The 27,256-nt window shown below is 42.4% G+C and overlaps 1 protein-coding gene across 1 annotated transcript in view; it reads left to right on the top strand.

The window, feature by feature from the left end:
- Positions 1-10,574, top strand: part of PUDP (pseudouridine 5'-phosphatase) — a 66,758-nt gene extending 56,184 nt beyond the window's left edge. The window contains exon 4 of the mRNA XM_064143027.1: positions 10,169-10,574. Within this exon, the coding sequence (XP_063999097.1) occupies positions 10,169-10,345 (177 nt within the window). The 3' untranslated portion in view covers positions 10,346-10,574. The remainder of the gene's footprint in view (positions 1-10,168) is intronic.
- The last annotated feature ends 16,682 nt before the right edge of the window (positions 10,575-27,256 follow it).

The following is a 27,256-nucleotide window of genomic DNA, read 5'->3' as shown; positions in this document are numbered from 1 at the left end:
GTTAATTGATTTTACCATTTCATGTTTATAGTGGAAATAATACTTTGAGTATCAGTGAGTTCAAAAGAAAACACTGAAGTAACTCTGGCTTAGCAAACATCCTCAAAATTACTCAGAGCCAAGTCTTTGTACTATTGTGTTTCCAATCTGGGGCTTTGCACATTTGTTCAGTTCTGGGCCCCCCAGCTTAAGAGGGACATTGAGATGCTTGAGCGTGTCCAGAGAAGGGTGACGAGGCTGGGGAGAGGCCTTGAGCACAGCCCTACGAGGAGAGGCTGAGGGAGCTGGGATTGGTTAGCCTGGAGAAGAGGAGGCTCAGGGGAGACCTCATTGCTGTCTACAACTACCTGAGGGGTGGTTGTAGCCAGGAGGAGGTTGCTCTCTTCTCTCAGGTGGCCAGCACCAGAACAAGAGGACACAGCCTCAAGCTGCACCAGGGGAGATTTAGGCTGGAGGTGAGGAGAAAGTTCTTCCCTGAGAGAGTCATTGGACACTGGAATGGGCTGCCCGGGGAGGTGGTGGAGTCGCCGTCCCTGGAGCTGTTCAAGGCAGGATTGGACGTGGCACTTGGTGCCATGGTCTGGCCTTGAGCTCTGTGGTAAAGGGTTGGACTTGATGATCTGTGAGGTCTCTTCCAACCCTGATGATACTGTGATACTATGTGATACATTTGTACCTCTTCACCATGTAAATTTATTTCCTCTTTCAAAACAGTGTGTTTATTTCAGATTATGATGGCTCTTCCTAGTGCTGATTATTTTAAGTTCATTCCTCTTGCACAGAATTAGTTTTTAGGCCATTTTTAGAGACAAGGGGCATAAAACCTTAGCATCTTACACTCTATGCGTAGCCTCAGTAGAGAGCATCTTGAGTATTTGCCTTGTGTTCTCTGTAAAGAACAATCCTCTTCTATGGCTGATCCAAGCTGTGGTTGATGGAGTTGGATTTCTGCTGCCAGGATAATTGGACAGTGTTTCAGAAATGCCTGGGAATTTCGGGATGCCTGTAACACAAGTTGCCATACAAAGTTCCCAATGTGCTCTCCTCTAAACACACAGTCCTCTATGAAAAGTGTGCTCCAGCCACCCGCAATGATCAGTTAGCCCCACATGTAAATGTGACCTTCTCCCTGCCTCACAGAGCCATAGTGTCTGGCTCCAATTGTCACTCACATCAGCACTTTCTTTCACTTGATCAAGTCTTCAAAACAAGCAAGACACTTGAAAATTCTCCTCCTTCTTCGCCATCCAAACTGTTTTACTCCCTCTGGTCCACCTTAAGACAACAGCTTGGGAACTGGTTTGTGAGAGAGTAACTGCTGGTGTGGGCTGAAATGTAAAGTGGCATTTATGTAAGAGCTGGAAATGTGAAGCGCTGCAGTTGTGCAGATGTAGCATACTTCTTTGCTTTTTTGCCTGGTTTTTCTTATGAAAAAAGGCCAATGTATTTCTGTTTTACCATGCAAGCTGCCTGGGAAATAATCTGATTCTTCTGCCACTCTGCAGCAGTATCTCAAGGGGGACTACAAAAAAGCTGGGGAGGGATATCCCAGGATATCAGGGAGTGACAGGACTGGGGGGAATGAAGCAAAGCTGGAGGTGAGGAGGTTCAGACTGGACATGAGGAGGAAGTTGTTCAGCATGAGAGTGGTGAGAGGCTGGAATGGATTGCCCAGGGAGGTGGTTGAAGCCTCATCCCTGGAGGTGCTCAAGACCAGGATGCCATTGGCTCTCTTGGCCACCTGGGCACACTGCTGGCTCATCTTCAGCCTACTATCCACCAGTACCCCCAGGTCACTTTCCTCCTGGCTGCTCTCCAGCCACTCTGTGCCCGTAAGGAGCAGTGGCTGGTAGTTAGTATTCTGGATACTCTGATGTTGAATTAATTTGATTATGAGTTTTCAGCTTGTTTGTTCATTTTTTATAGCATTTACATCTTTGCTTAGCCTCCATTTTACTTAAATGGAAGTTGAGGGCCTGTGAGCTGCATGACTTTCTTAAACAGCATGTTTAATATGATCCTGTTATCCCTGACTAGGCAAATTGGCATGTGTGCTTAAGACAAAATTAAGTTTAATTCATTATTACTAACGAGACTTTTCACAACTGTTTCCAGGCAGAGTGTAAGTCCAAAGATGAGGAAAGAAACATTGATCAAATTATTTCATTATTGGGGTTTTTTTTGTCAGTTCTTAGGAGAGTTTACACAGTGGGAGGCCAAAATTGCAAATATTGTAATTACTTAAAATGCATTTATTCAATAATGTTTAAGTAACTCTGGTTGTAAATGGGTCACAGAGAAATACATTTCCCCCTTGTTCCTAGATTCTTTGTATATCAAAGCGTAGGCAAAAGGAAAACATAAGCTACCTAAAAAATAGCCCAGCATCTGTGGTATGACATGACTGTGAAACTGTTGATATTTTCTCTCTCTCTTTGTGAATTTCAACTACCTCCCTTAAATAATGAACAGCATCTCTTCAGCATCTCAGCAATTTGTGAGGGATATAGAGAGGTCTGTGTTGCAATCTGAATTGTATTATGGTTCTTGAAAAATCCTGGGTCACTCATGCTAGTAGTACAGCTGGTCAGTAGTGGGATTGTTTTCAAACTCTGGAAGAATTGATTCAGTAAGGATAAAGGTTGTTGAACAAAACAACAACCATGATTGAAGCAGCAGTATCTTTTCAGGCTGATGATTTATTTCTCAGGTATTGCTTAGTTTTGAATTATGACCCCAGATCATCAGCTAGTTTTATACAATGAGGAAAGTGAAAAAGAACCAAGTTACCTGCAGAAGTGAAAGATCTGACCACCTTCTGCTTCATAGAGATGTGCAATGTAATTCTGAAATCAATGTGAGCTGCCTGCAGCCTGTTTTTAGGCTCACTTTGATGTGCATTGAAATAAATCAGTGGGGATTTTTTTTTTAGTGATGTGATGAAATTTGAATTAGAGCTTAAATATTTAGAGAAGACTGCATTGTGCATGTATAGGCAAATTAACATACAAGGTTACCAAATTATAGGATCATAGAATCAGTCAGGGTTGGAAGGGACCACAAGGATCATCTAGCTCCAATCCCCCTGCCATGGGCAGGGACACCCTACCCTAGAGCAGGCTGGTCAGAGCCTCATCCAGCCTGGCCTGAAACACCTCCAGGGACAGGACCTCAACCACCTCCCTGGGCAACCCATCCCAGGCTCTCACCATTCTCATGCTGAACAACTTCCTCCTCACATCCAATCTGAACCTCCCCACCTCCACATTTGCTCCATTCCCCCCAGTCCTGTCACTCCCTGATATCCTGAAAAGTCCCTCCCCAGCTTTTTTGTAGGCCTCCTTCAGATCCTGGAAGGCCACAATAAGGCACTTCAGAGCCTTCTCTTCTCCAGACTGAACAGCTCCAACTCTTTCAGTCTGTCCTCACAACACAGCTGCTCCAGCCCTCTGATCAACCCAGTGGCTCTTCTCTGGACATGCTCCAGCATCTCCACATCCTTCTTGCAATGGGGGCTCCAGAACTGGATGCAGTACTCCAGGTGGGGTCTCAGCAGAGCGCAGTAGAGGGGGAGAATCACCTCCCTGACCTGCTGGCCACACTTCTGCTGCAGCCCAGGCTCTGTTTGGCTTTCTGGGCTGCAAGTGCACACTGCTGGCTCATGTTGAGCTTCTCATCCACCAGCACCCCCAGGTCCCTCTCCTCAGGGCTGCTCTCCAGCCACTCACTGCCCAGCCTTTTTTTGTGCTTGGCATTGCCCTGACCCAGATGCAGGACACTGCACTTGGTCTTGTTGAAGCTCATGAGGTTGGCTTGTGCCCACCTCTCCAGCCTGTCCAGGTCCCTCTGGCTGGCATCTTTTCTCTACAACATGTCTGCTGCGCCACACAGCTTGGTGTTATCAGCAAACTTGCTGAGGGTGCAATCTTTACAAGTGACACACCACACTTATGACCAGTTGATATGATCATAAAGGAGAAAAAAATCAATGATAAATGGAGAAGTTGCTGAATTACAATATGCAATCCATAAGAAGCCCCAAAAATAGTATGCCACATTGATATACCAAATGTTTCTGTGTCATTTGAGGAGAGAAGATGTAATAACCTTCTACCATGTCTTCCACCAAGCACAGAGAGAGACTGGACCTGGTCAGAAGTTGGATGACCTCTCATGGGTCTTACCAGCCCTTTTGGAATCTGAATTTCAGAATTTCACAGTTCTCCTTTTTGCTTTCATTCAGCAGGAGGGAAGAATGAAATTAAATATTATTCTTTATTTTTTAGTCACTTTTGTCCCCAGAATGCCTTTTGGGTTTCACTGTTTGTTGTTTTTTCTAAAAGCACATACATCCAATGAAGTTTTATGCCTGGTGGGAAAGTCATTCTGTCAGTGGATCCTTAGAAGACATGGTAGTATTGTTTTAGTTCTGTGTAAGACTCAGGAAGACTGAAGGGTTTTTTAATGTATTTTGCTCAGTGAAAGATTAAACCTTTGTGGCTTCAAGGCAGAAAAGCAAAAAATGCAGTTTAATGTTGTCTCATTAATTCCAAAGTAATGTCCCCATATATGGAATACAATGTAATAGTAATAATAATAATATATTAAAAGAAAAATGTTTGGGAAAGAAAAGGAAAGTGTTCACAAATGCTCAGTTCTTTTTAGTCTCATTCTTTCTACCAAAGGGAGTGAAATACTTGATGCTGTTGCCATTAAGACTCTGGTTCAAAGGCAAAGTGGTAAAATGTGCAGTTTAGTCCCCATGTCTGCAGATGTTTTCACTGAGGTTAAGGACTTAGCCAGACCATACCAGAACCAGCAAAGAGGATTTTTTTCTAATACAACAGAGTCTATACTTTATAATTTCCCTTTCAATGTTCTTTATGCAACAATAGATGGTAAGGTTTACTTTACAGTGTAGTTCTATGTGTGTAAATTACACCATCTCCACAGGCACCAGTACAGGTTGGGGACTGCCCTGCTGGAAAGCAGTTCCATGGAGAAAGACCTTGGAGTCCTTGATGGACAGCAAGTTCTACATGGGCCAGCAATGTGCCCTTGTGGCCAAGAGAGCCAATGGCATCCAGGGGTGCATCAGAAAAAGTGTGTCCAGCAGGTCTAGGGAGGTTCCTCTCCCCTCTCCCCCTCTAGTCTGCCCTGGTGAGACCACGCATGGAATAGTGTCCAGTTTTGAGCTCCCCAGTTCAAGAGAGACAGGGACCTGCTGGAAAGACTCCAGCAGAGAGCCATGAGGATGAGTAGGGGACTTGAGCATGTCCCTTATGAAGAGAGTCTGAGAGACCTGGGGCTATTTAGTCTGGAGAAGAGAAGACTGAGAGGGGATCTGATCGATGTCTGTAAGTATCTGAGGGGTGAGTGTCAAGTGGATGGAGCCAATGTCTTTTCACTGGTCAGCAGCAGTAAGTCAAGGAGCAATGGCTACAAACTGGAACATAGAAGGTTTCACCTCAACATGAGGAGCACTGGAACAGGCTGCCCAGAGAGGTTATGGAGTCTCCTTCCCTGGAGATTCAGAAAACCTGCCTGGATGTGTTCCTGAGCAAACTACCCTAGGGGATCCTGCCTTGGCAGGGAGGTTGGACTCAGTGATCTCTGGAGGTCTCTTCCAGTCTCTAAAGTTCTGTGATTCTGTGATCTTTAGACTCATCCTTTATTGTGTTTTAGAGTTGCTACAGCAGTGTCAGATGCAGCTGAGGATATTTGTCCATTAGACACTGTCTTTTATCCTGCCAGAATTTGGTTTGTATTCATAGGAATAATGCTTGCATGTATCTCTGTTAGTAATGTAAATACTCCATCCAAACATTTACATTATATGGGTTGTAGAGAGCCTTCTGTACAAGCCAAAGGCCTAATTCAGGCTCTCTTCTTGAATTTCCTGTAGGAAGATGAGGTAATGCAGTGCTGCAGTGATCTTATTATTTCTTCCTTTCATTAAGTGATTAATTTTTCTCTTTCTAGCTTCTTAGAGTGAAATATATATTAGTATACCTTACCATTTTCTTAAGCATCTAGTTCATTCCAAAGTGAAAACTGTCCTATGTTAGTATGACCTTTTGGGACATCTCACAGCAGCAGTATTGATCACTGACAAAAGTTTTAGGATAATGCAGAGAAGCAGCCAGAATCTCAGCTGAAGTCTGTATAAATCTCATCTGTCTCTCTCACTTGGAGTGATGCTGATGTTGCAGTAGTTATGCAAAATGGGGAAGAACTTGGCTGCTTTCATATCCCTAAATATAGTGTCTGGGTGAACCAGGACAGTGAACAGTTTCTAACATCTCTATGCAGCAAAGTTAATAAATCCATTTTGTATGTGAACCTCTAAACCTTTCTTCATCCTTTAAAGATGCTGCTGTGCTGTTGACAGTCAGTGTCAGTAGCAAGAAAGGCTAGAGGGAGATCTAGTGCACTTGCTTCCTGTAACATTAAAGCTACTGTAATTATGCATCATTTGCCTGTCTTCTTTGGTAATTAACAGTTTTAACTGCTTCTAGTTCCAGGGTATTAGCTAAACTTTTCATTATGCATATTGCCTCCCATAATCATTGGCTCCTCTCATACAGTAAGCTTAGTGGCATCATGGAAGTCAATTAGGTCTTTCAAGGCAGAGCAGCAAAGTACATTTCTTTGTATGGGCTGGATTAGAAAAGGTCTCTGAAAGGTCTGGATGATGCTATCCTGTGCAACATTTAAGCTTACTCTTCATAAGGTAAAGCCTGTCATAGTTCCATCTACTGTCCTCAGAGTCTTCAGGGTGCTTAGGGTCACAAACTAAGGCTAAGAACAAAACCTGTAGGAGGAACCACACTACCATTCTAACAATAATTGTTCCAAGGATCTAGTCACACATTTGTAGTTAGTAGTATTGATAATGATCAACATTTGAAAATGACTGTTGTGGTTTAACCTCAGCTGGCAATTAAACACCACCCAGCCTCTCACTCATTCCTCCTCAGCTGGTGAAGGAAGAATGAGAAGAGCAGAAGTGAGAAACTCAAATGTGGATACAAAACCAGTTTTATAGGTAAAACAGAAGCTAAATGTGCAAACAAAGCAAAACTAAGGATTAATTTATTACTTCCCATTGGCAGGCAGGTGTTCAGCCATCTCCAGGAAAGCAGAGCTCCATCATGCCTAAGAGTTACTTAGGAAGACAAGTGCTGTCACTCCAAATGTCCCCCTCTGCTTCTTCCCCCAGCTTTTATTTGCTGAGGATGATATTGTGTGGTATGGAATATTCTTTTGGTCTTGGGGTCAGCTGTCACAGCTGTGTTCCCTCTGAAGCACTCGTGCACCCCCAGCCTGCTCACGGATGGGTTAGTGTGAGAAAGCAGAAAAGCCTTGACACTGTGGAAGCACTGCTCAGCAGTAACTCAAACATCCCTATTTTATCAGCTCTATTTTCAGGCCACATCCAAAACATAGCACTGTACTGGCTGCTGTGAAGGCTAGCTCTAACTCAGCCAAAACCAGCACAAGATCACACTGTTCAAACTGGAATTCAGTCTTTGCATAAAGGAAATGAGCTTGAAAGAGACTGATGTGATACCACTAGCTCACTAAATCACTATTACTTTATTACTCAGGGCAGAAATCACCTTTTACTTTCTCTTGATATACTCCAAGTGGTTGCTGACATCTTGACAGGCAAAAGTCAGTATTTTAAAAAGAAAAGAAGAAGAAAGGATTCTTTCCCTCATCTTCTTGCAGTTCACAACTTGGTTTTCCTAGAGTGCAGCTAGAACAGGTAGACATAGAATCATAGAATCAACCAGGTTGGAAGAGACCTCCAAGATCATCCAGTCCAACCTAGCACCCAGCCCTAGCCAGTCAACCACACCATGGCACTAAGTGCCTCAGCCAGGCTTTGCTTCAACACCTCCAGGGACGATGACTCCACCACCTCCCTGGGCAGCCCATTCCAATGCCAATCACTCTCTCTGTGAAGAACTTCCTCCTAACATCCAGCCTAGACCTACCTGTCCCGGGTTTGGGCTGATCCCTCCCCCGGGAAGAAATTCACAACACAGACCCCACTTTTTTTGAAAGTCAGGGAAAGATGAAATTGTGTTTTCCTATAGTATAAGTATAACAACGTAAAGAGAAATAATAACTAGAGAAGGAAGGAAGGGAAAAAAAAAACAATATAATAACCTTAAGGGAGATGGGGGAGGGTTCAAGCAGCAGCGAAGCAGCAGAAGCAGCAGTAGCCAAAACAGCAGCTGGGGGACGATAGGCAAAAGCTGCAGCAGCAGAAGCCAGCGGGAGAAAAAGGGGCAGAACAAGCTGTGCTTCTAGACATTAAGTTCTTGATGATCCAATGAAATTATATTAATTTATCTATTGTTGCCATTTATGTGGCCTATCCCTGCAATGTTCATCTCTCCCCTATGTCTGAGCTAGAGGATCAGCTCAAACGGCCACACTACCCCAGCACAACTTGAGACTGTGTCCCCTTGTTCTATTGCTGGTTGCCTGGGAGAAGTGGCCACCCCCCACCTGGCTACTACATCCCTTCAGGTAGTTGTAGACAGCAATGAGGTCCCCCCTGAGCCTCCTCCAGGCTAAACAACCCCAGCACATTGTGCATCTCTAATCTTCCCTGGTGAAACAATTGTGTTAGAGAGGCTAAGAAACACAGTATAGTGTTGTATATCCTCCCAGTGCATCATACCTGGATTCAGTCAAAAGTTAAACTAAGTTTAGTGACTCACTATTCTTATCCATTTGATATTAGCTGCCACAGTGTATTTTGTTGTGAAGAAAAAGACAAGAAAATCCATCCTGGTTATGTAGGAGGTGATTTGGTAGATTGATAATGACTGTAGAGAAGGGCTTAATGCATGAGATGATAATGACTGTAGAGAAGGACTTAATGCATGAGACAGAAATTTGTGATAAGGCAGAGTTGCATTGTCTGAAGAGTGTGGGGAAAATTGCCCTAATATTTGTATTGAATTACTGAAATTAGATGTGGCAGTAATTTGGTTATAGGAGTAAAAGCAGCACTAATAGTACTGAGTTTGTATTACAGATGTGGTAGAAACCACTTGGCAGTTAAGGTCAAGAGTTTTTGGTTGGATGCCAAAGGCTGCTTTGAATTGTCCATGAGAAAAACTTCAAACTCATGAGCAGGTAGTGTCAGGAAGAGATGCTTAGAATCATAGAATCAGTCAGGGTTGGAAGGAACCACAATGATCATCTACTTCCAACCCCTCTGCCCTGGGCAGGGACACCCTACCCTAGATCAGGCTGGCCAGAGCCTCATTCAGCCTGGCCTTAAACCACCTCCAGGGATGGGACCTCAGTCACTTCCAGGCTCTCACCACTTCATTATATTACATCTAGAAACATTACATCTGATTATGTATAAGTTCAGGATAAATTATTTGCTACATTTGCTTGTGTTAGGTATTAGTTACCCAGTATTTTGATGTTAAATTACCAAATTCATATAAATAATGCATTGATTACTTTTCATGGTTTTGCTTCCAAATTTCAATCCTGAATGGTGGTGACTATTATAAGACATGGAATTTTTACCTGGCTAAACTGGCTCTTCTCTAAAAGCAACCTTCCAATATAGTTGCTGATTTTCCATCTCACCATTGCTTTGGAAGAATTAAGGAAATGGAGCACGAATTCAATAGCATTCTTTTGAGAACTGACTTCTGTCTTACTCTGCATTCATTTGAGTCCTAATATTGACTTAGGCAGTCCTGTCTTTACCCTCTTGTGTATGCCACACCTCTAAGTGAAAGCACTGCTTTTGCCATTTTGCAGGTTGTAAAGTTGATCTTGAAGAGTAAAACTGCTTGCTTATAAAGGTATTTAAGCACTTGCTTAACTTTAAGCTTGTGCTTAAACCCATCCCTATAAAACAAATCACTTAGGAACATCTGGATAGCCAGTTGCTGAGATTTAAATAAGTGTGTTTGTGGTTTTTTGAATTGAGACTACTGCAAGGTTAATTAAACCTTGCAGATGTTCAAATTGAGGGGTTTGCCCTTGTTCTAATTAGGGGTATCTAAGCCAGGAACTGAATTTCCCAATTTTTATTTGGGATAATTTTCTCTTTTAAAACATTAAAAGTTCATAGTGACATTATTATTTCATGTTTTCTCTTCACCTCTTTTTTTCATAGTGTCTTGTGTTTGAAGATTCACCACTTGGAGTCCAAGGAGCCCTGGCAGCAGGAATGCAAGTGGTTATGGTTCCAGATGAAAAATTAAATCCAGATCTTAAAAAGGAGGCAACACTGCTGCTCAACTCCCTGGAGGATTTCAAACCAGAGCTATTTGGTTTACCAGCATTTGATTAATGCCTAATATCTCTGATCATGCACTTGACTGGAAAGTAGGAAAGTGGAATGCAGTTTTATTATACTTCCATTATTATTTTTTGCATCTTCACCTCTCTTCCTCAAAACTAGAGCACAAAAGTCCTGTTAACACCAAGTCTTCTACACAGTACTTCTGCAATTTGACTGGAAAATGTATGATTTCTCCTCATGATAAATGCTAAATCAAAGCAGCATTTTGTCTTGTGAAGTGAATCCAGCCTTGTTCTCTGCACATCATAGTGTTTTCTGATGTGGTGGGTTGACCCTGCCTGGGTGTCAGGAGTCAACAAAAAATGCTCTCTCACTCTCAGCAGGACAGAGGAGAGGAGTTATAGCAAAAGCCACTTGGGTCAAGATATGGACAGGGAGAGATCATTCATCAGTTGCTGTCACAGGCAAAACAAACTTGGTTTGGGGAAATTAGTTTACTACCAAAGTGGAATTATGAGAAATAAAGCTTAAAACATCCTCCCCTCACTCCTCCCTTTCTGGGCTTAGCTTCATTCCCAATTTCTTTACCTCCTCACATTCAGTGGCACGGGGGGATGAGGAATGGGGATCAGGCTCTATTCATCATGTGTTGTTTCTGCCATGCCTTCTTCAGGAGGACTCCTCACACTCTTCCCCTGTTCCAGCGTGAGGTCTCTTCCACAAGGAGACAGTCCACAAACTGTGTGAGCATGTATGTCTCTTCCATATCCATACACTGTAGTTCTTCAGGAGCAGACTGCCCCAGCCTACACTGTCCCCCTGGGGTCACAAGTGTTTTCAGCAACACTGCTCCATCCATGCTCTTTTCTCTCCAGAGGTCCACAAGTCCTTCCAGAAGCCTGCTGCAGTGTGGGCTTCCCACAGGCTCACAGCCTCCTTCGGGTGCATCCACCTGCTCCTGCATAGAGCCCTCATGGAGCAGCATGCATATCTGCTCCACCTCTCACCTCTTTAGGCTGCAGGGAGACAACCTGGCTCGTGGTAATCTTCATTATTAGCTGCAGTGCAACATCTGCTCCAGCACTGGTGTCCACAGAATTGTCTCACGTGTTCTCACTCCTCTCTTTGGGTATAATTGCTGCTCTGCAGGCTTTCCCCCTCCCCTTATTAAGTTTGTTATCACAGAGGTGCTACTACTGTCACAGATGAGCTTAGCTCTAGTTAGCAGCAAGTCTGTGTCAAAGCAGGCATTTCCTTTGTCAAACATGGAGGAAGCTTCTAGCAGGTTTTCAGAATCCACCTCTGTAGCCTCTCCACTACCAAAATCTTGCCATGCAATCCAAGTACCTCTGGGAATATTACACAGCTGTATTGGAAGCTTCTGTTTCCACCTGAATGACTTACTGTTTAGAGCCTAAACAGAAATCTTTTCTGGACTGAATTTATCTTGTTACAAAGTTTTTGATAGATATTGGTATCAACATCTTTATGCATTTCCTCATCTTGTACTGCCCACCTAAGCCTCTCTATCACTCCCCCTCCTAGATGGACAGGGGGGAGGGGAAAATATAACAGAAGCCAGTTATAAGATAGAAGCAATTTAATAATAAAAAGGAGCAAAAGCAATAGATGACACAGAAGTGAAAACTGAGAGAGATGTTAGTCTCTCCTTTTCATCAGCAGGACGATGGTCTTGGGAAACAGGGCCCTCTACACCTAATGGTTCCCCTGGAGGACAAACACCATGGGCAAATCTCCCCAAATGTCCTTCTTTCATTGCATTTTTATATCTGAGCTGACATCTTATGGCATGGAATATCCCTTTGGCCAGTTTGGGTCAGCTATCTCAGCTGTGTCCCCTCAGACTCTCAGGGGAGGGAAATGTTAGAAGAGCACAGCTTGGGTGCTTGGCTCAGCAGTAGCCAAACATTGCTGTGTTATCACACTCAGCTACAGCACTGCAAAGCACAGCACTAGAAAGATGCTTGGAGGAGAATTAACTCCAGCTCAGCCCAAACCCAGTACACCATCATTCCCCCTTTGTATCATTTGTTTGTTTGTTTCTTGCTGTTATTTGCAGGTTTTTTTGTTGGGCTTTCAGTGTTTATTTGAGGAGTTGAAGGAAATAACTTCCAGAGGTCCCTTACAACCTTCATTATCCTATAATTGTGTCATTATCCTTTTATTGGCACGATGCTCACTTGCTACTACCTATACAAGGTTTTAACTGAAATGTTTTGCATCTTCCTTCTTCTTTCATTTCCTTATATTCTTTTTAACATTTCATTCTGCATTCAGTTTTCTGTGCTGAATTGCTTCCCTTTCATTCCTGTGCAATGTTTCCATCCTTTCTCCAAGCTTAAATTCCACCAATGTCCTTAACTCTGTCATGTTGAAAGAGCTTTTTGCAGGCCATCCTTATTTTTCCATCCTTTTCTCTTTCTTTAGCCCTTTTTTTTGCCATGTACCTTACAGAGTTTTTTTATTGTCTAGAAAAAGCTACCTGTGTAGAAAGATTTGGGTGGAATCTGCAGGTACATGTATGACCTGGTGACTTTTGGCTGAAGAAGGCTCTATTATGTGGAGTTTATAACTGTTTTATAAAATGAATAATTGTATTCAGCATTTTAAAACCTGAATTTACAATTGAGTGTCTATAAGGTATTCTAAATTTGTGGTAAAACATCAAAATCCATCAACACAAGGAGTATGAAATATGTCAAATAAGAGACTTTCCATGTATTATGAGAATACTTCTTTGACCTCTGTTTTTTATAGATACCATCATTTTCTGTACAGTCTTCCTCATCTTTATTGATGATCTGGACCAGGGGATTGAGTCCTGCATCAGTAAGTTTGCAGATGGCACCAAGCTAGGAGCAGCTGTTGATCTGTTGGAGGGTAGGAGAACCCTGCAGAGGGACCTGGCCAGGCTGGATGGGTGGGCAGAGGCCAATGGGATGAGATTGAACAAGGCCAAGTGCAGGGTTCTGCACTTTGGCCACAACAACCCCAAGCAGCACTACAGGCTGGGGACTGAGTGGCTGGAGAGCAGCCAGGAAGAAAGAGACCTGAGAGTACTGGTGGATAGTAGGCTGAAGCTGAGGCAGCAGTGTGCCCAGGTGGCTAAGAGAGCCAGTGGCATCCTGGCCTGCATCAGGAACAGTGTGGCCAGTAGGACAAGGGAGGTTCTTCTTCCCCTGTACTCAGCACTGTTCAGGCCACACCTTGAGTGCTTTGTCCAGTTCTGGGCTCCTCCATTCAAGAGAGATGTTGCAGTGCTGGAAGGTGTCCACAGGAGGGCGACAAAGCTGTGAGGGGCCTGGAGCACAAACCCTATGAGGAGAGGCTGAGGGAGCTGGGGGTGTGCAGCCTGCAGAAGAAGAGGCTCAGGGGGGACCTCATTGCTGTCTACAACTACCTGAAGGGAGGCTGTAGCCAGGTGGAATTGGTCTCTTCTCCCAGGCAAGCAGCAACAGAACAAGGGGACACAGTCTCAAGTTGTGCTGGGAGAAGTCTAGGCTGGATGTCAGGAGGAAGTTCTTCCCAGAGAGAGTCATTGGCGCTGGAATGGGCTGCCCAGGGAGGTGGTGGAGTCACCGTGCCTGGAGGTGTTCAAGCCAAGCCTGGCTGAGGCACTTAGTGCCATGGTCTGGTTGACTGGCTAGGGCTGGGTGCTAGGTTGGTCTGGCAGAGCTTGGAGGTCTCTTCCAACCTGCTTGATTCTATGCTTCTATGATTCTGTGAATTGTTATGACCCAGCTGCAGGACCTGGCATTTGGCCTTGTTGAAGCTCATACCATTAACATTGGTCCATAGATTACACTATAGTGGTTTACAATTAAATGCTTTTCATCTAAGGATCTGGAATTTTATTTATCCTTAAAAAAAAAAAATACTATTTCAGTGTAGATACTTTGCTTATCATATTATTTCCTTATGCTCCTGAATATTGCAGTCATTAGTGTTTGTATGATGACAACAACCTGTCCCATCTGATATCAGTTCCATTTCTGGTCTTTCCATAGAAGACAGCAGATATTTTGCTGTGTGATTCTTCCTTTGACTTATGTAATACAACACCAAGTGTTCTTTAGAGCAATAGTTCTGAGCTTTCAAGTGCAAAACAGCTGTCTGTTGGGATCCCCTTCATTCATAATTACTGAATTCCAACAAGGAAGTTACTAGGTAGAATAAGCTTTAATAAGCTGTAATTAGTAACTTTTTCAAAGTTTTGCACATATTTAATTTAACTGGAGAGGATTTTATGGCAATAAAATGAAGCACCTCTCATTTGCAGTTTTCTTCGAAGTAACTGTCACCAAAGTCTTATTTTGATTCTTTATGATTTGGAGACATTAATAAATAGATCATTAATGATTTGCCATTGGAATGGGCTGCCCAGGGAGGTGGTGGAGTCACCATCCCTGGGGATGTTCAAGAGCAGACTGGCTGAGGCACTTAGTGCCATGGTCTGGTTGAGTGGCTAGGGCTGGGTGCTAGGTTGGACTGGATGATCTTGGAGGTCTTTTCCAACCTGCTTGATTCTATGATTCTATGATCAGAATTACTTCATCATGGTCATCCTGATGAGATCAGCATATCCTTCAACTCAAAGTGCTTTATCTTTTGCTGAGAACTAATAGACAGAAAACTATCACTTCTTAACTCCTTAATAAATCCTGTCCCATACAATTGTCCTTCCGTGCATTTAGTGTAGCACCTGACAGTTGTCAGTGAGATCATTTGCCCAACCTGGAATCTGTGAACCTGAGCCACACATTATAATCTTCACTTCCTTTTAGTAAAATTCCCTTCCATATAATTTACTGCTTGCTGTTGGTCATCTTCCTGGTCCTGTATAGGCTGGATGTTAGGAGGAAGTTCTTCCCAGAGACGGTGATTGCCATTGGAATGGGCTGCCCAGGGAGGTGGTGGAGTCACCATCCCTGGAGGCGTTGAAGCAAAGCCTGGCTGAGGCACTTAGTGCCGTGGTCTGGTTGAGTGGCTAGGGCTGGGTGCTAGGTTGGACCGGATGATCTTGGAGGTCTCTTCCAACCTGCTTGATTCTATGATTCTATGTACTGAACCATTTGACTGCTGGGAAAGTATCAGTGTTGCAATTGTTTTTTCTCTTGAGGGAATGAGAAATCAAAAGAGTATACAAAATTAAATGCTTCCTCTACAGTAACCTTAAAAATCCTGTCATCTCCATCATGTGCAAGGTGCATGTTTATGTCAGCAGTAGGTGACTGTAGCCTGCCTGATTAACCATATACCAAATACCAACATATGTTTGTATATATTTCTTCACCCAGTTCTTGGTTGGATTTGTGGCTCTGTAGCTTGATCATCTCAATAACATCTGTTCAGAAAAAAAAAAAAAATACTTGGATCCCTTCCCTTCCTTCCATCTGCTGCTTTCCAGATGAAGTCCTTTTCTGACTGAACTAGCTAAAAAATCATACCAGATCCTGGCTATAGATCATGAGGATGTGTGAGCAATCAGGACATTTGAATTCTTCATCTGTGCTTGTATGAAGAGGACTGTTGAAAACTAGTCCAGAGATTCTAACTCCACAACCACACTTTGATTCCAGCAAACACATAAGTGCCTGCTTAATTCAATTTTATTAAGCATAGAAAGCAAACACCAGCTTAATTTTAAGCATGCATTTACTGTTATTTGGCTTAATATAGAACATGTACTTCAGGCATAGTCTGAGAAGAATTGTAGCCTCTACAGAACAAATGCAAAACTTCACAACCCCATTTTAACCATTGTTAAACAGGAGAAGTGCAGCAAAATGGAGCTAAATTTAGTAATAAAAATCTATTTAGGAAAAAAAAAAAAGATGTATGAAGTGTCATACTCAGACTTAAAATCCTTTCTGCCCCAGAAGTGCATGAGGTCTTACTGAACTCCAATGGGATTTATCTTGGTAGAATTTCCAGGCTGCAAATATATACCTAAATAGTAGTTGTGTCAAATGTATTGAGGTAAGGATTCATTGCACTGGAACAGGATTCATTTCCAAGTGCAGTCTGACTTCTGTGAAGCTTGGCATATGCCTTCTGCAACTAAAGATGAGAACAGTCTGAGATGTTCACAGTATCACAGTATCACACAGTATCACCAAGGCTGGAAGAGACCTCATAGATCATCAAGTCCAACCTGTTAGCACAGAGCTCAAGGCTAGACCACAGCACCAAGTGCCACGTCCAATCCTGCCTTGAACAGCTCCAGGGACGGCGACTCCACCACCTCCCCTGGAGGTCTTCATCCTTCCTTTGGACTAGATGTCATTCTAAAGAATGCTATAGCTAAACCATGGAAACCTCTGCCTAGAATCAAGCTCATGTTGGATATGTTCCAAAAAATGTCTTCAGCAAAACCCAAAGCAGATAATTAGGGACTTTTTTTTTCGCAAGGAGCTATATAGTAAGAACAAATGAAATTGTTTTCCACTGCATTAAAATGAACCCATACCTTTGACAACTAGGGAAGGAACTTTGACATTTTCTGCCTGGTTACAAGCTCTAGATATTGGTTGTACATAGAGAAATACACGTTTGGGTTTTTTTCACTCTTGACACCAAAAGCCCTAGGTAGACCCTGAGTTCCACAGTACCACAGGCAATATTTTAATAATAGGATAATCTAAAGCAAACAAGAAGGTGGAAAAAGCAGAAACCTTCTTTTTCTGATAAATGTATTTTGGTTTATTTGGTTTTCATTTACTCTGCTTTGTAACTTTACTGAACTTTTTGTGTATTGGCATTGACTAATTAGTGGAAATAAATGAAAAAAATGGAGTGGAGGAAAAGGAGCTCTCTCAGACCACTTCTCTGTCCCACAAGAGGTATGACTGCCACCAATACTTTACATTAACCTGCTCTTTGTACATCTAATCACCTTGTCAAAGTGGAGAAGAGAGGGAGGCCAAGAACTCAAACTCAATCCCACACCAGAACTTCCAAGTGCTGAGGAACTTTCCCTAGCAGTAAGGCTCACTGAGTGTGCCAGTGGCTGTGTCCATGCCAGATGGCTCAGTGCAACAAAACCAAAACCAACCAAACAACCAAAAAAACACCAAAACCCACACAAATAAAACCAAAACCTAAACCAAATATTTCAGAGGGCAGGGGATAGCATAAGACAGACTGTTGGTCACTTCTGTTATTCAGCCCTATGCCATCATATTCAGAATGTTAAGAGTTGGCTCATGCTGGTGATTTAAAACAAGCTTCAGCAGGGAGAAAGCATTTCAGGTCTTACATCTCTCTTTGCAGCTCTTTCCCCAGAATATCTGCAATCTGAAAATGGAACATGGAGTGGAATATTACCAGGATTATTGCCAATATCCAAGGCTACTTCAATTCAAAAAACAGTGGAGGGGACATTCTTTCAATGGAGAAAAAACATAGAATCATAGAATATCAGGTGCTGGAAGGGACCTCAAAAAATCATCTAGTCCAACCCTAGATGGATAGTCCAACCTTGTCCTGTTCTACCTAATGGTAGAATAAAAGAGCTGGAGACAAGGAAGCAATCTGTGGTATAAACCACCTAGAACCAAACATTCCAGTGAACTGGAGAGGAAACAGAAGAATTAAGTCTTCCACTTGTTCTTAGCAAAAATGTGAAAACCATCATTATGGAGGGAAGATCTCTACATGAACAAAAGCAAACCCAGATCAAAACCATAGTCAAAGACAGTGTTATAAGGTGCTGAGATTTACAGAGGTAGCAGTCAAACTCATGGAGCATATTCCTTAAATATGCTGGGTCTCTTTAGCTTGGAGAAGAGGAGACTGAGGGGTGGCCTCATTAATGCTTATAAATATGTACAGGGTGAGTACCAGGAGGATGGAGCCAGGCTCTTCTTGGTGATGCTCTATGACAGGACAATGGGCAATGGGTAGAAGCTGAGTCATAGGAAGTTCCATGTAAACATGAGGAGGATTTTTTTTGCTGTGAGGGTGACAGAACCCTGGAACAGGCTACCCAGAGGGGTTGTGGAGTCTCCCTTTCTGGAGATATTCAAAACCTGCCTGGATGCATTCCTGTGTAATCTGGTATAGGTGATCTTTTGAGGTCCTTTCCACTCCCTGAAATTCTGTGATTCCACAAAACCAAGGTCCAAAGAAAATTAAGCAATTGAAATTTAGAATCAAAGAAAGAACTGTCAGTCACTTTTGACAAGCATCAAAGCACAAATAAACCTAGAAACTATATCAGTAGATACCTCAGTTCAAGTAAGGTTGTGAAATCTCTTCAGTTTTGACTTAAAAGGGTGCAGTTTTCATTGCCCTGCCAAGAAAAAGACAGGAATGGGGTACACAAGGTGGGGGAAACCAGATGTCGCCTTTATTATGGTACTACATTGGTTTAAAAATCTGAAGACTGGGCAAACTGTGTCAAATCATTTTATTTCTCTGTCTACATTGCTTGGTTATGATCCAAAAGTGCTATATTTCACCTGAAATTTTGGAAAGCTAATTAAGGCAAAATGGATTTCCTGGTGGCCTATGACTGAAGCCATGTAAACTTATTGATTGAGACCCCTGATGTTGTTCTCACTGATAGTTGTGTTTGAAACATTGTAAACCCCCTGGAATTCACTTTCTTCAGACTGAAAACATGAGGAAAGTGACTGTATGTTTTTCAGTTAATGTGAGGCTTGAAAACCTGGTGGATTTATTTGCCTTCTCTAAAGCTAATCTTACTGTAGGGGAGTTTATTATTTGTATGATTTAATCTTGTCATATTTCTTTAGCCCACGTTGTGTAACTGGTTAGTAATAGCTTTATCAAAATCACAGAGCACATAATGTGATTACAAATTGTAATTGGAAATTCATGTCTTTGTCTGGAGTGTACTAAGCACATTCAATGGCTCTCTTATCAAATTATTGTTAAGTTTTGGTGAGTATGGCTGGAGAAAGGTGGGGTTTGAAACTGCAAACAGGGCATAGCTCCTTTCAGCCTTGATTTTCTAGTAAAGACTCAACTGCATTAAGAAAAGCTTGTAAACATCTTCTGATATGAAGGACTTTCTGACATCTACATGAAAGGAGCTGGTGCAGACCTGTCATCTCTGCACTCCTGACAACCATTTCTGCATCTGATATGAAATTAATAAGCTCAGCAGAGAGTGCTTTATCTTTAGCGCAGTTTACACCTGTGTGAAATTTTCTTGAAGGGAACAGTGAAACCAGGAAGGAAGGAAAGGCAGGAAAAGAAAGGGAAAGGGAAAAGGAAAAGGAAAGGGAAAGGGAAGGGTAAAGGGAAAGGGGGAAAGGGAGAGGGAGGGGAAGGGAAGCAAACAGAATGCCTCCCTACACATTGGGTTTGCTGCAAGTGCCAGTAAAATGTATTTTCTCAGACAGTTTCTAAGCCCAGTCAGGGGCTGGTGAACATCAGAGGTTAGAAAAATTGCTGACTCCAGGAGGGATGAGTTTTGCTGAAGACTCCCAACACTGCTTTGCACTGAACTTATTCAATCCACTTTCTACCATGATGCTAGACAAACTTCATCAACACTTAATTGATGAAAATGAACATGTGCTGTGGAATTGTTTATATAACTCTATAATAATGTTTATCTAATTCTGTAGAAATTTTCAAAACAATGCTGCAGACTGTGAAGGGTCTTTTAGGGAAACATGGCCTAGATCTTTGTTTTATGATTAACTTAATGTTCATATTTTTGTTTGCAACCCAGCAAGCTGGCACAGTGGTGGGAACACAGATGACTTTTGATCTTGAAGACTAAAACTAACACACTGAAACTTCTGGAAATACAAAGCCACACCTGCTATTCTCAGTCAGGATCATAGAATCAGAGAATCAACCAGGTTGGAAGAGACCTCCAAGCTCATCCAGCCCAACCTAGCACCCAGCCCTAGCCAGTCAACCAGACCATGGCACTAAGTGCCTCAGCCAGGCTTTGCTTCAACACCTCCAGGGACGGTGACTCCACCACCTCCCTGGGCAGCCCATTCCAATGCCAATCACTCTCTCTAGTAACAACTTCCTCCTAACATCCAGCCTGGACTTCCCCCAGCACAACTTGAGACTGTGTCCCATTGTTCTGTTGCTGGTTGCCTGGCAGATGAGACCAACCCCACCTGGCTACAACCTCCCTTCAGGTAGCTGTAGACAGCAATGAGGTCCCCCCTGAGCCTCCTGTTCTGCAGGCTGCACACCCCCAGCTCCCTCAGCCTCTCCTCATAGGGTTTGTGTTCCAGGCCCTTCACCAGCCTTGTTGCCCTTCTCTGGACACGTATATTAGAAGAGATTCTCTATGATCAAATATCTGCCATTAGTCATCTTATCTGAAGGGAAAGATAAGGAAAAGGTGTCAACAACTCTGAGCAAAATGTGCCTGCTGTTGTTGACCAGCTGATCACTGCAGAGCAGCCAGATGGCAAACCGCACATCACTAAATCCCTTTCAGTATCAGCAGCTGCCTTCAGTGCACAGACTCCTTGTGTCAGGCTAGCAGAACTGTCTGCGTATCCAAATGGCTTGAAATAAGGCTCATCACCACTACAGAGCTACATCCTGTCCCAAAGTCCAAAGCATAGCTGTGATGTCTTCGATTATAGCTCAGTGATTACACCATGATGCTTTGCCCCTCTTGTACTTGCAAGTTGGAAGTGCATGCAAACTAACTGAGTTACTCAGTTCCTTTAGTTGTCTGATTGCACAGGTAAACATTCAGTGGACATGAGCTCTGCAGATGCAATTAGTCAGGAAATGCAGACAAAAATATAGTTATGCACCATTAAAGTTAAAAACTTGTAAGGCAGAATGCAAACAGGGATTTGAAATATTAGGGAAAAAATAAGGATGCATTTGGGTGGGTTTTTTTTAAAGAGGAAATTTGCTTTAATTCTGCTTTGCAATATTTAAAGCCAACAGGTCTTAATTAGTTTTTGTAAGAACATTGCTTTCAGAAGTATAACTGCACAACTGATGACCACTGAAAGGAGAATGTCAGATTTACCCCAGTACTGTCTTTTACCCATATTCCAAGTAGTTTTTATCATAGCTGTCCATTTTTCAGAATCCCAAACTTCTGATTAAGATTAAAAAGGAATACAAAATAAAGTAAAACCTGTAAGATAAAAACCAACCAAACCCACCAAGCAAGCAAACAAAAAGACTCCTAGATCTATAATAAACATAAATCCCTAGCTGTCCATTCCCTTTACAAAGAGGAGACAGCTCTTTTATCCCTTTTTACATTATCCCTCTTTCTCTTTTATCCCTTCAAATATGGAGCTTAATCAGCCAGGATTACTATGTGTACTCCCTCTGATCAACACACTAAGAAGTTTGCATCTCAGAATAATAAAAAGTATTAAAGATTGAAGAAAAAAAAAGTCACTTTGTCTCATAAACCTAGAGTAACTGGAAACAATTCAGTTGAGCTGTCTTTTCACACTGTGGATAGGAGCAGTGCACAATTTAAGGTGAATGGAGAAGGGTTAAAATTCCCTGGTTAGGGGTAAGATCCACTGATTTTGTTTAGGTTGTTGACTCAGCTTCTTTTTCTTTTTTGTTCCAGTGCAAATGTGACCAACTACAATGTCTAAGCAAAGTAACAGTGAAGTGAACTGAATGTGATTGCAAGTCTTTCTCTGCTTTAGTGAAAGTAATATTTCTGTTCCTTTCCCTGCTATGTGATGGCTGTTGGCTAATGCCAATGTGGAGCTTCCAGCTGCCCAGGGATGTGGTGGAGTCACTGTCCCTGGAGCTGTTCAGGGCAGGATTGGACGTGGCACTTGGTGCTATGGTCTAGCCTTGAGCTCTGTGCTAACAGGGTGGACTTGATGATCTATGAGGTCTTTTCCAACCTTGGTGATACTGTGATACTGTGAGTCCCTCCTGAGATTGCTGTCATCCATGCTCATTGTAGTAAGGATGTTTCAACACACTGTCCTAAGTTGTAGACCCAAAGATTTCAGAGTAGAATCATAGAATCAAGCAGGTTGGAAGAGACCTCCAACATCATCCAGGCCAACCTAGCACCCAGCCCTAGCCAGTCAACCAGACCATGGCACTAAGTGCCTCATCCAGGCTTTTCCTGGAACACCTCCAGGCACGGTGACTCCACCACCTCCCTGGGCAGCCCATTCCAATGCCAATCACTCTCTCTGCCAACAACTTCCTCCTCACATCCAGCCTAGACCTCCCCTGGCACAACTTGAGACTGTGTCCCCTTGTTCTGTTGCTGGTGGTCTGGGAGAAGAGACCAACCACCACCTGGCTACAGCCTCCCTTCAGGTAGTTGTAGACAACAATGAGATCTGCCCTGAGCCTCCTCTTCTCCAGGCTGCACAACCCCTCAGCACCCTCAGCCTCTCCTCACAGGGTTTGTGTTCTCAAAGGTTATAGGTTTCTCAATGTAAAGCACTGTAAAAAAGGTTGAAAAAGTAGTTGGATAGGATTTATAATATAAATTGAGATAGCTTTTTAGATAAGTGATGTCTAAAGGTTGATTTTACATCCCTCCCTCCTCCCCAGTACTCTGTTTTGTCTTTAGGGTTGTTCATGAGTGATTTACAATGTGTTCTGAAAGGCAATCTTCAAAATACAAAAATATAGAGAACAAAACTACACAGAAAACTCCTGTCTTCAGGAGTAATATTCTTGATTTTCTGTTCTTACCCTGTATGGCACAATGTCTTTTAGATAATGGGAAATGCTAGATAAAAATCTGCACACTTTATTTCAAGTTTATTGAATTTTGTCTAAATAACAGCTCAGTGCAATTATAAGCAGGATTCATTGTGAAGTGGCTACCAAGATGATTGGCTTTCAATGATCAGTTTTTGACTCGGAGCTATTTATCAAGGTTGTGAATGTCTTGAGCAAAAATAATTCCTGATAGTGTCTTCAAAGGATGCAAATTACAGGAGGGAACAAGCAGGTAGGGGCAGAAGAATAGGTAAAAAGTGGTCCAGGAAAATCTTCACAAGGTATTTATGAATGCAGTCCATTGCCACAGGATGGAGAGCTCTGTCCTATTAAGCCACAGTGATGTGTGATTCCTAAGGGAGGTGTTTCTAAGGTATGCTTCTGGAAATAGCACTCTTTCAGAAAGACAAATGTTGTCCCTGTCACTTCTGAGAGAAAGCAAGCAACATCCAGCTTTATTTTTCAGCAGCAATGCTTCAAAAAGGCAGCAGATATATAAATTGTAATACATCTACTGATGTAGTCCTTCTAACTGAGCTTCTCTGTCTTGGTCTGCCTTAGCTTTGTATGAGATCTGCAACTTTTTTATCAAGTGGCTAACAGTAACAGAAATTCTCATCTGTATCTGATTTTTAAGAACTTTGAATTGAAGGAAATAAGCCAATAAGCTTTGGATGTTCACATTAATACCCTCCTTGTGCATCTTAACATTAGAGTTCATTTCACTCTGCAAAATGTATACCAGAAGCACATTCCACTGTTGGGAGTGAGGCAAAATGCTCTGAAGTGTTGATACAATCTGAGTATGTCACACAGGATGTACCAACTTTGAATTCAAACAATGCACACTGAGGGAGCCTGGGTACACTTATAAATTAGTCTGATAAAGTATTCATCAGATCACATCTGTGCATTGAACTGATGCATATGCATTATACATTTGCTTTCCCTTCTGCATCTCTCTCAATCCTTCTATATGCAACTGAAGCAGCTTTAGTCTCTCAGGTTCAGTTAGAATTGGTGGACAAACCTGGAGAAGATAAGAACACTGCAAACTACATTTCTGTGTATTTAATTATGTGCCTATGACTCTGAGAGTTCAAAGGTGTAATTGATTATCAACTTCATACATCCACTGCTGTGCTGTTGTGACTTAGAGTAGCTGAGGACAGTGTCTTTCTTCAGGCAATGCAGGTAAAAGCAAAGGTCTAAAAGACTGCAAATTACACAAATGTAAACTAATTATAGTTTTGACCTCATCAACCAGAACCTTAAAATGTGAAATACAAACAGAAATCTATGAGAGGAGAGAGAGGTTTCATGCCTTTTAATTTGTTTCTCCCCTCATCTGCTCCTCCTATTTTCACATCCACTCTGGCAAATGATTGGCAGATTTCATAACAAAAGAGTGAGAAGCCTGAAGATGGTCCCTTCCACTCTGTTTCAGAGACCTTCTTTCTTTGACAGAGAACTTAAGGAATCAAGGTAATTGCTTCCACTGAAGGTTCTAATCCAATTTAAGAGGAAAAATTGAGTGAGGTGTGGGAGTTGAGAGTAGAACAAAAGGGCTACCTCATATATTGTGACCAAGACTGAAATACAATAAAATAAAATAAAACCCAACAAAATAAGTTATATTTACCATGATCACACTGATTTAATTATCCAAAGGAACCTACTTTGTAATCCTAGCCAGCAGATACGGTTTTAATGTGAGGTTTTATCCATAAATCTATCTCTAAAAAGGAAAGAAAAATTGATAATTAAGCTAGCTATGCATATCTATAAATCAAGGTGTATTTCCAATATATTGTCTTTGCCTCTTTCCTGTCTGTTACAGGAATGCATCACATACATGTGCATGTTTCCAGGAAGCAACAGTACCATTGTCTTAAATGCAAGAGGTAAGGCAGTTATGATAGCTCATAGAATCATAGAATCAACCAGAGAGCCATTGGCTCTCTTGGCCACCTGGGCACACTGCTGCCTCATCTTCAGCCTACTCTCTACCAGTACCCCCAGGTCCTTTTCTTCCTGGCTGCTCTCATCCACGCAGTCCCCAGCCTGTAGCACTGCTTGGGGTTGTTGTGGCCAAAGTGCAGAACCCTGCACTTGGCCTTGTTCAGTCTTATCCCCTTGGCCTCTGCCCACCCATCCAGCCTGGCCAGGTCCCTCTGCAGGGCTCTCCTACCTTCCAACAGTTCCACACCTGCTCCTAGCTTGGTGTCATCTGCAAACTTACTGATGCTGGACTCAATCCCCTGGTCCAGATCATTAATAAAGATGTTGAACAGGACTGGGCCCAGCACTGATCCCTGGGGAACACCACTAGTGACAGCTGCCAGTAGAAATCATGCTGGGGAAATACAGGCAGCTGCAACTGAACGAAATATTACTGGCATACAAACCAAACACACTTTAGCACTAAAAACTTCAGTGTTATTATAAAAATCATGAAAGACAAAATTCTCAGTGGAGGCATGTAACACGCTGCCTATAAAGGAATATGTGTGCTGAATGTTGGCATCTCAATGTGAGAAGCAGGGGAAAATTACTTAAGAATAAATAAGTACATATTTTAGTGCATGGTGAAAAAGATAAACAAAAGACAGTTTTTGAATTAGCCCATAAGTTGTAAAAGAAGTGTAAGTCTGGTGAAGATTATCTCCACTGGGGGAGTCACCATCCCTGGAGGTGTTCAAAAAAAGATTGGATGAGGCACTTAGTGCCATGGTCTAGTTGATTGGATAGGGCTGGATGATAGGTTGGACTGGCTGATCTTGGAAGTCTCTTCCAGTCTGGTTGATTCTGTGTGGTTCTGTGAGCACAAACCAGAACAAATCACACCTGTAATAAGTCAAAAGTAGCTCCTGTTCACTGCACATGTGGTTTAAAAGCTCTATTAGATTAAGTAGATTACATGCTACCAAGACAATATCTTCCCTGAAGACATACAGGATGCACCGTCCCTGGAGGTCTTCAAGCAAAGCCTGGCTGAGGCACTTAGTGCCATGGTCTAGTTGATTGGATAGGGCAGGGTGATAGGTTGGACTGGATGATCTTGGAGGTCTCTTCCAACCTGGTTGATTCTATGATTCTATTCTATGATTCCAGCTTTGCTTGTGTGGTTGTATGGGAGAGAGAAAGAGGGTGGCCATGAGTCATCTTGACAAACAAAACTTACTCCCAAAATAGATGTGCAGAGCCTAAAAATATCAAGGCAAACAAATAACACATCTTAGATAAATAAAGGAGGTGAACGAACATATACCCATTTGAGATATCAGTTCCATGTAAAATGATGCATTGGTATGCCAGCAGGGAAAAGCAACCATTCAGAACTTAATGTCTTATGCCATTAACATCATGTATACATAAGTTGTGTCTTACAATATTGCTTCTAAAAAGATCACTTTTTCTTCTTCCACAATTTGCAAAAAGAAGAGAGAGTGATTGGCATTGGAATGGGCTGCCCAGGGAGGTGGTGGAGTTACCATCCCTGGAGGTGTTGAAGCAAAGCCTGGCTGAGGCACTTAGTGCCATGGTCTGGTTGACTGGCTAGGGCTGGGTGCTAGGTTGGACTGGATGATCTTGGAGGTCTCTTCCAACCTGGCTGATTCTATGATTCTATCTCACTTCACAACCATTTTCCACATCTCATTTTCAGTTGCTATAAACCACTGTGACTTCATCTGTACTAATGGTACAGAATTTAAGCACTTCAGCTTTGCCTTAGATATCCTGTGCCATATGGAATTTCATGCAATTAAGAGAGTCACTGAACATAAAGTTGGTTTAGTATTCATCAAAATCCAAATAATATTCAAACCAAACAAACTTCCACCATCACACTCTCTAAACATGTGTATTTTACAGCTGTACTACCACTCATGGAAGAAGCCCTAACTAATTTCTCTCTCTGGTGTAACTCCCTTCAGGCAATGTATTACAATATCCATTTCTCATGTAACAACATTCCTTAGTTGTTAGACTGGCCAGGGGATCATTAGTGGAGAGAAAAAATCATCTGTCACAGACATAATGTAGTATTTATGTCTCATAAATCCTTGATTAGTTTAGAAGGCCCAAAATTCCCTAGGGACTGTAGCAAATGCTGAAACTGTTCCTAAATGAGAGATGCTTGGGTTTCTGACCTGCCTGGCTACTAGATAATGAAAGAAGATAAGAAATGCAGGCACACAATTGTTTGTTTTGTGGAACATATGTTTACCTACTCAACACTAAAGC

The sequence above is a fragment of the Pogoniulus pusillus genome, chromosome 5 (assembly GCF_015220805.1).
Source record: "Pogoniulus pusillus isolate bPogPus1 chromosome 5, bPogPus1.pri, whole genome shotgun sequence".
NCBI classification, from domain to species: domain Eukaryota; kingdom Metazoa; phylum Chordata; class Aves; order Piciformes; family Lybiidae; genus Pogoniulus; species Pogoniulus pusillus.
Note: the sequence above shows the minus strand (reverse complement) of the source record. Positions and strands in the feature narration are given on the sequence as shown.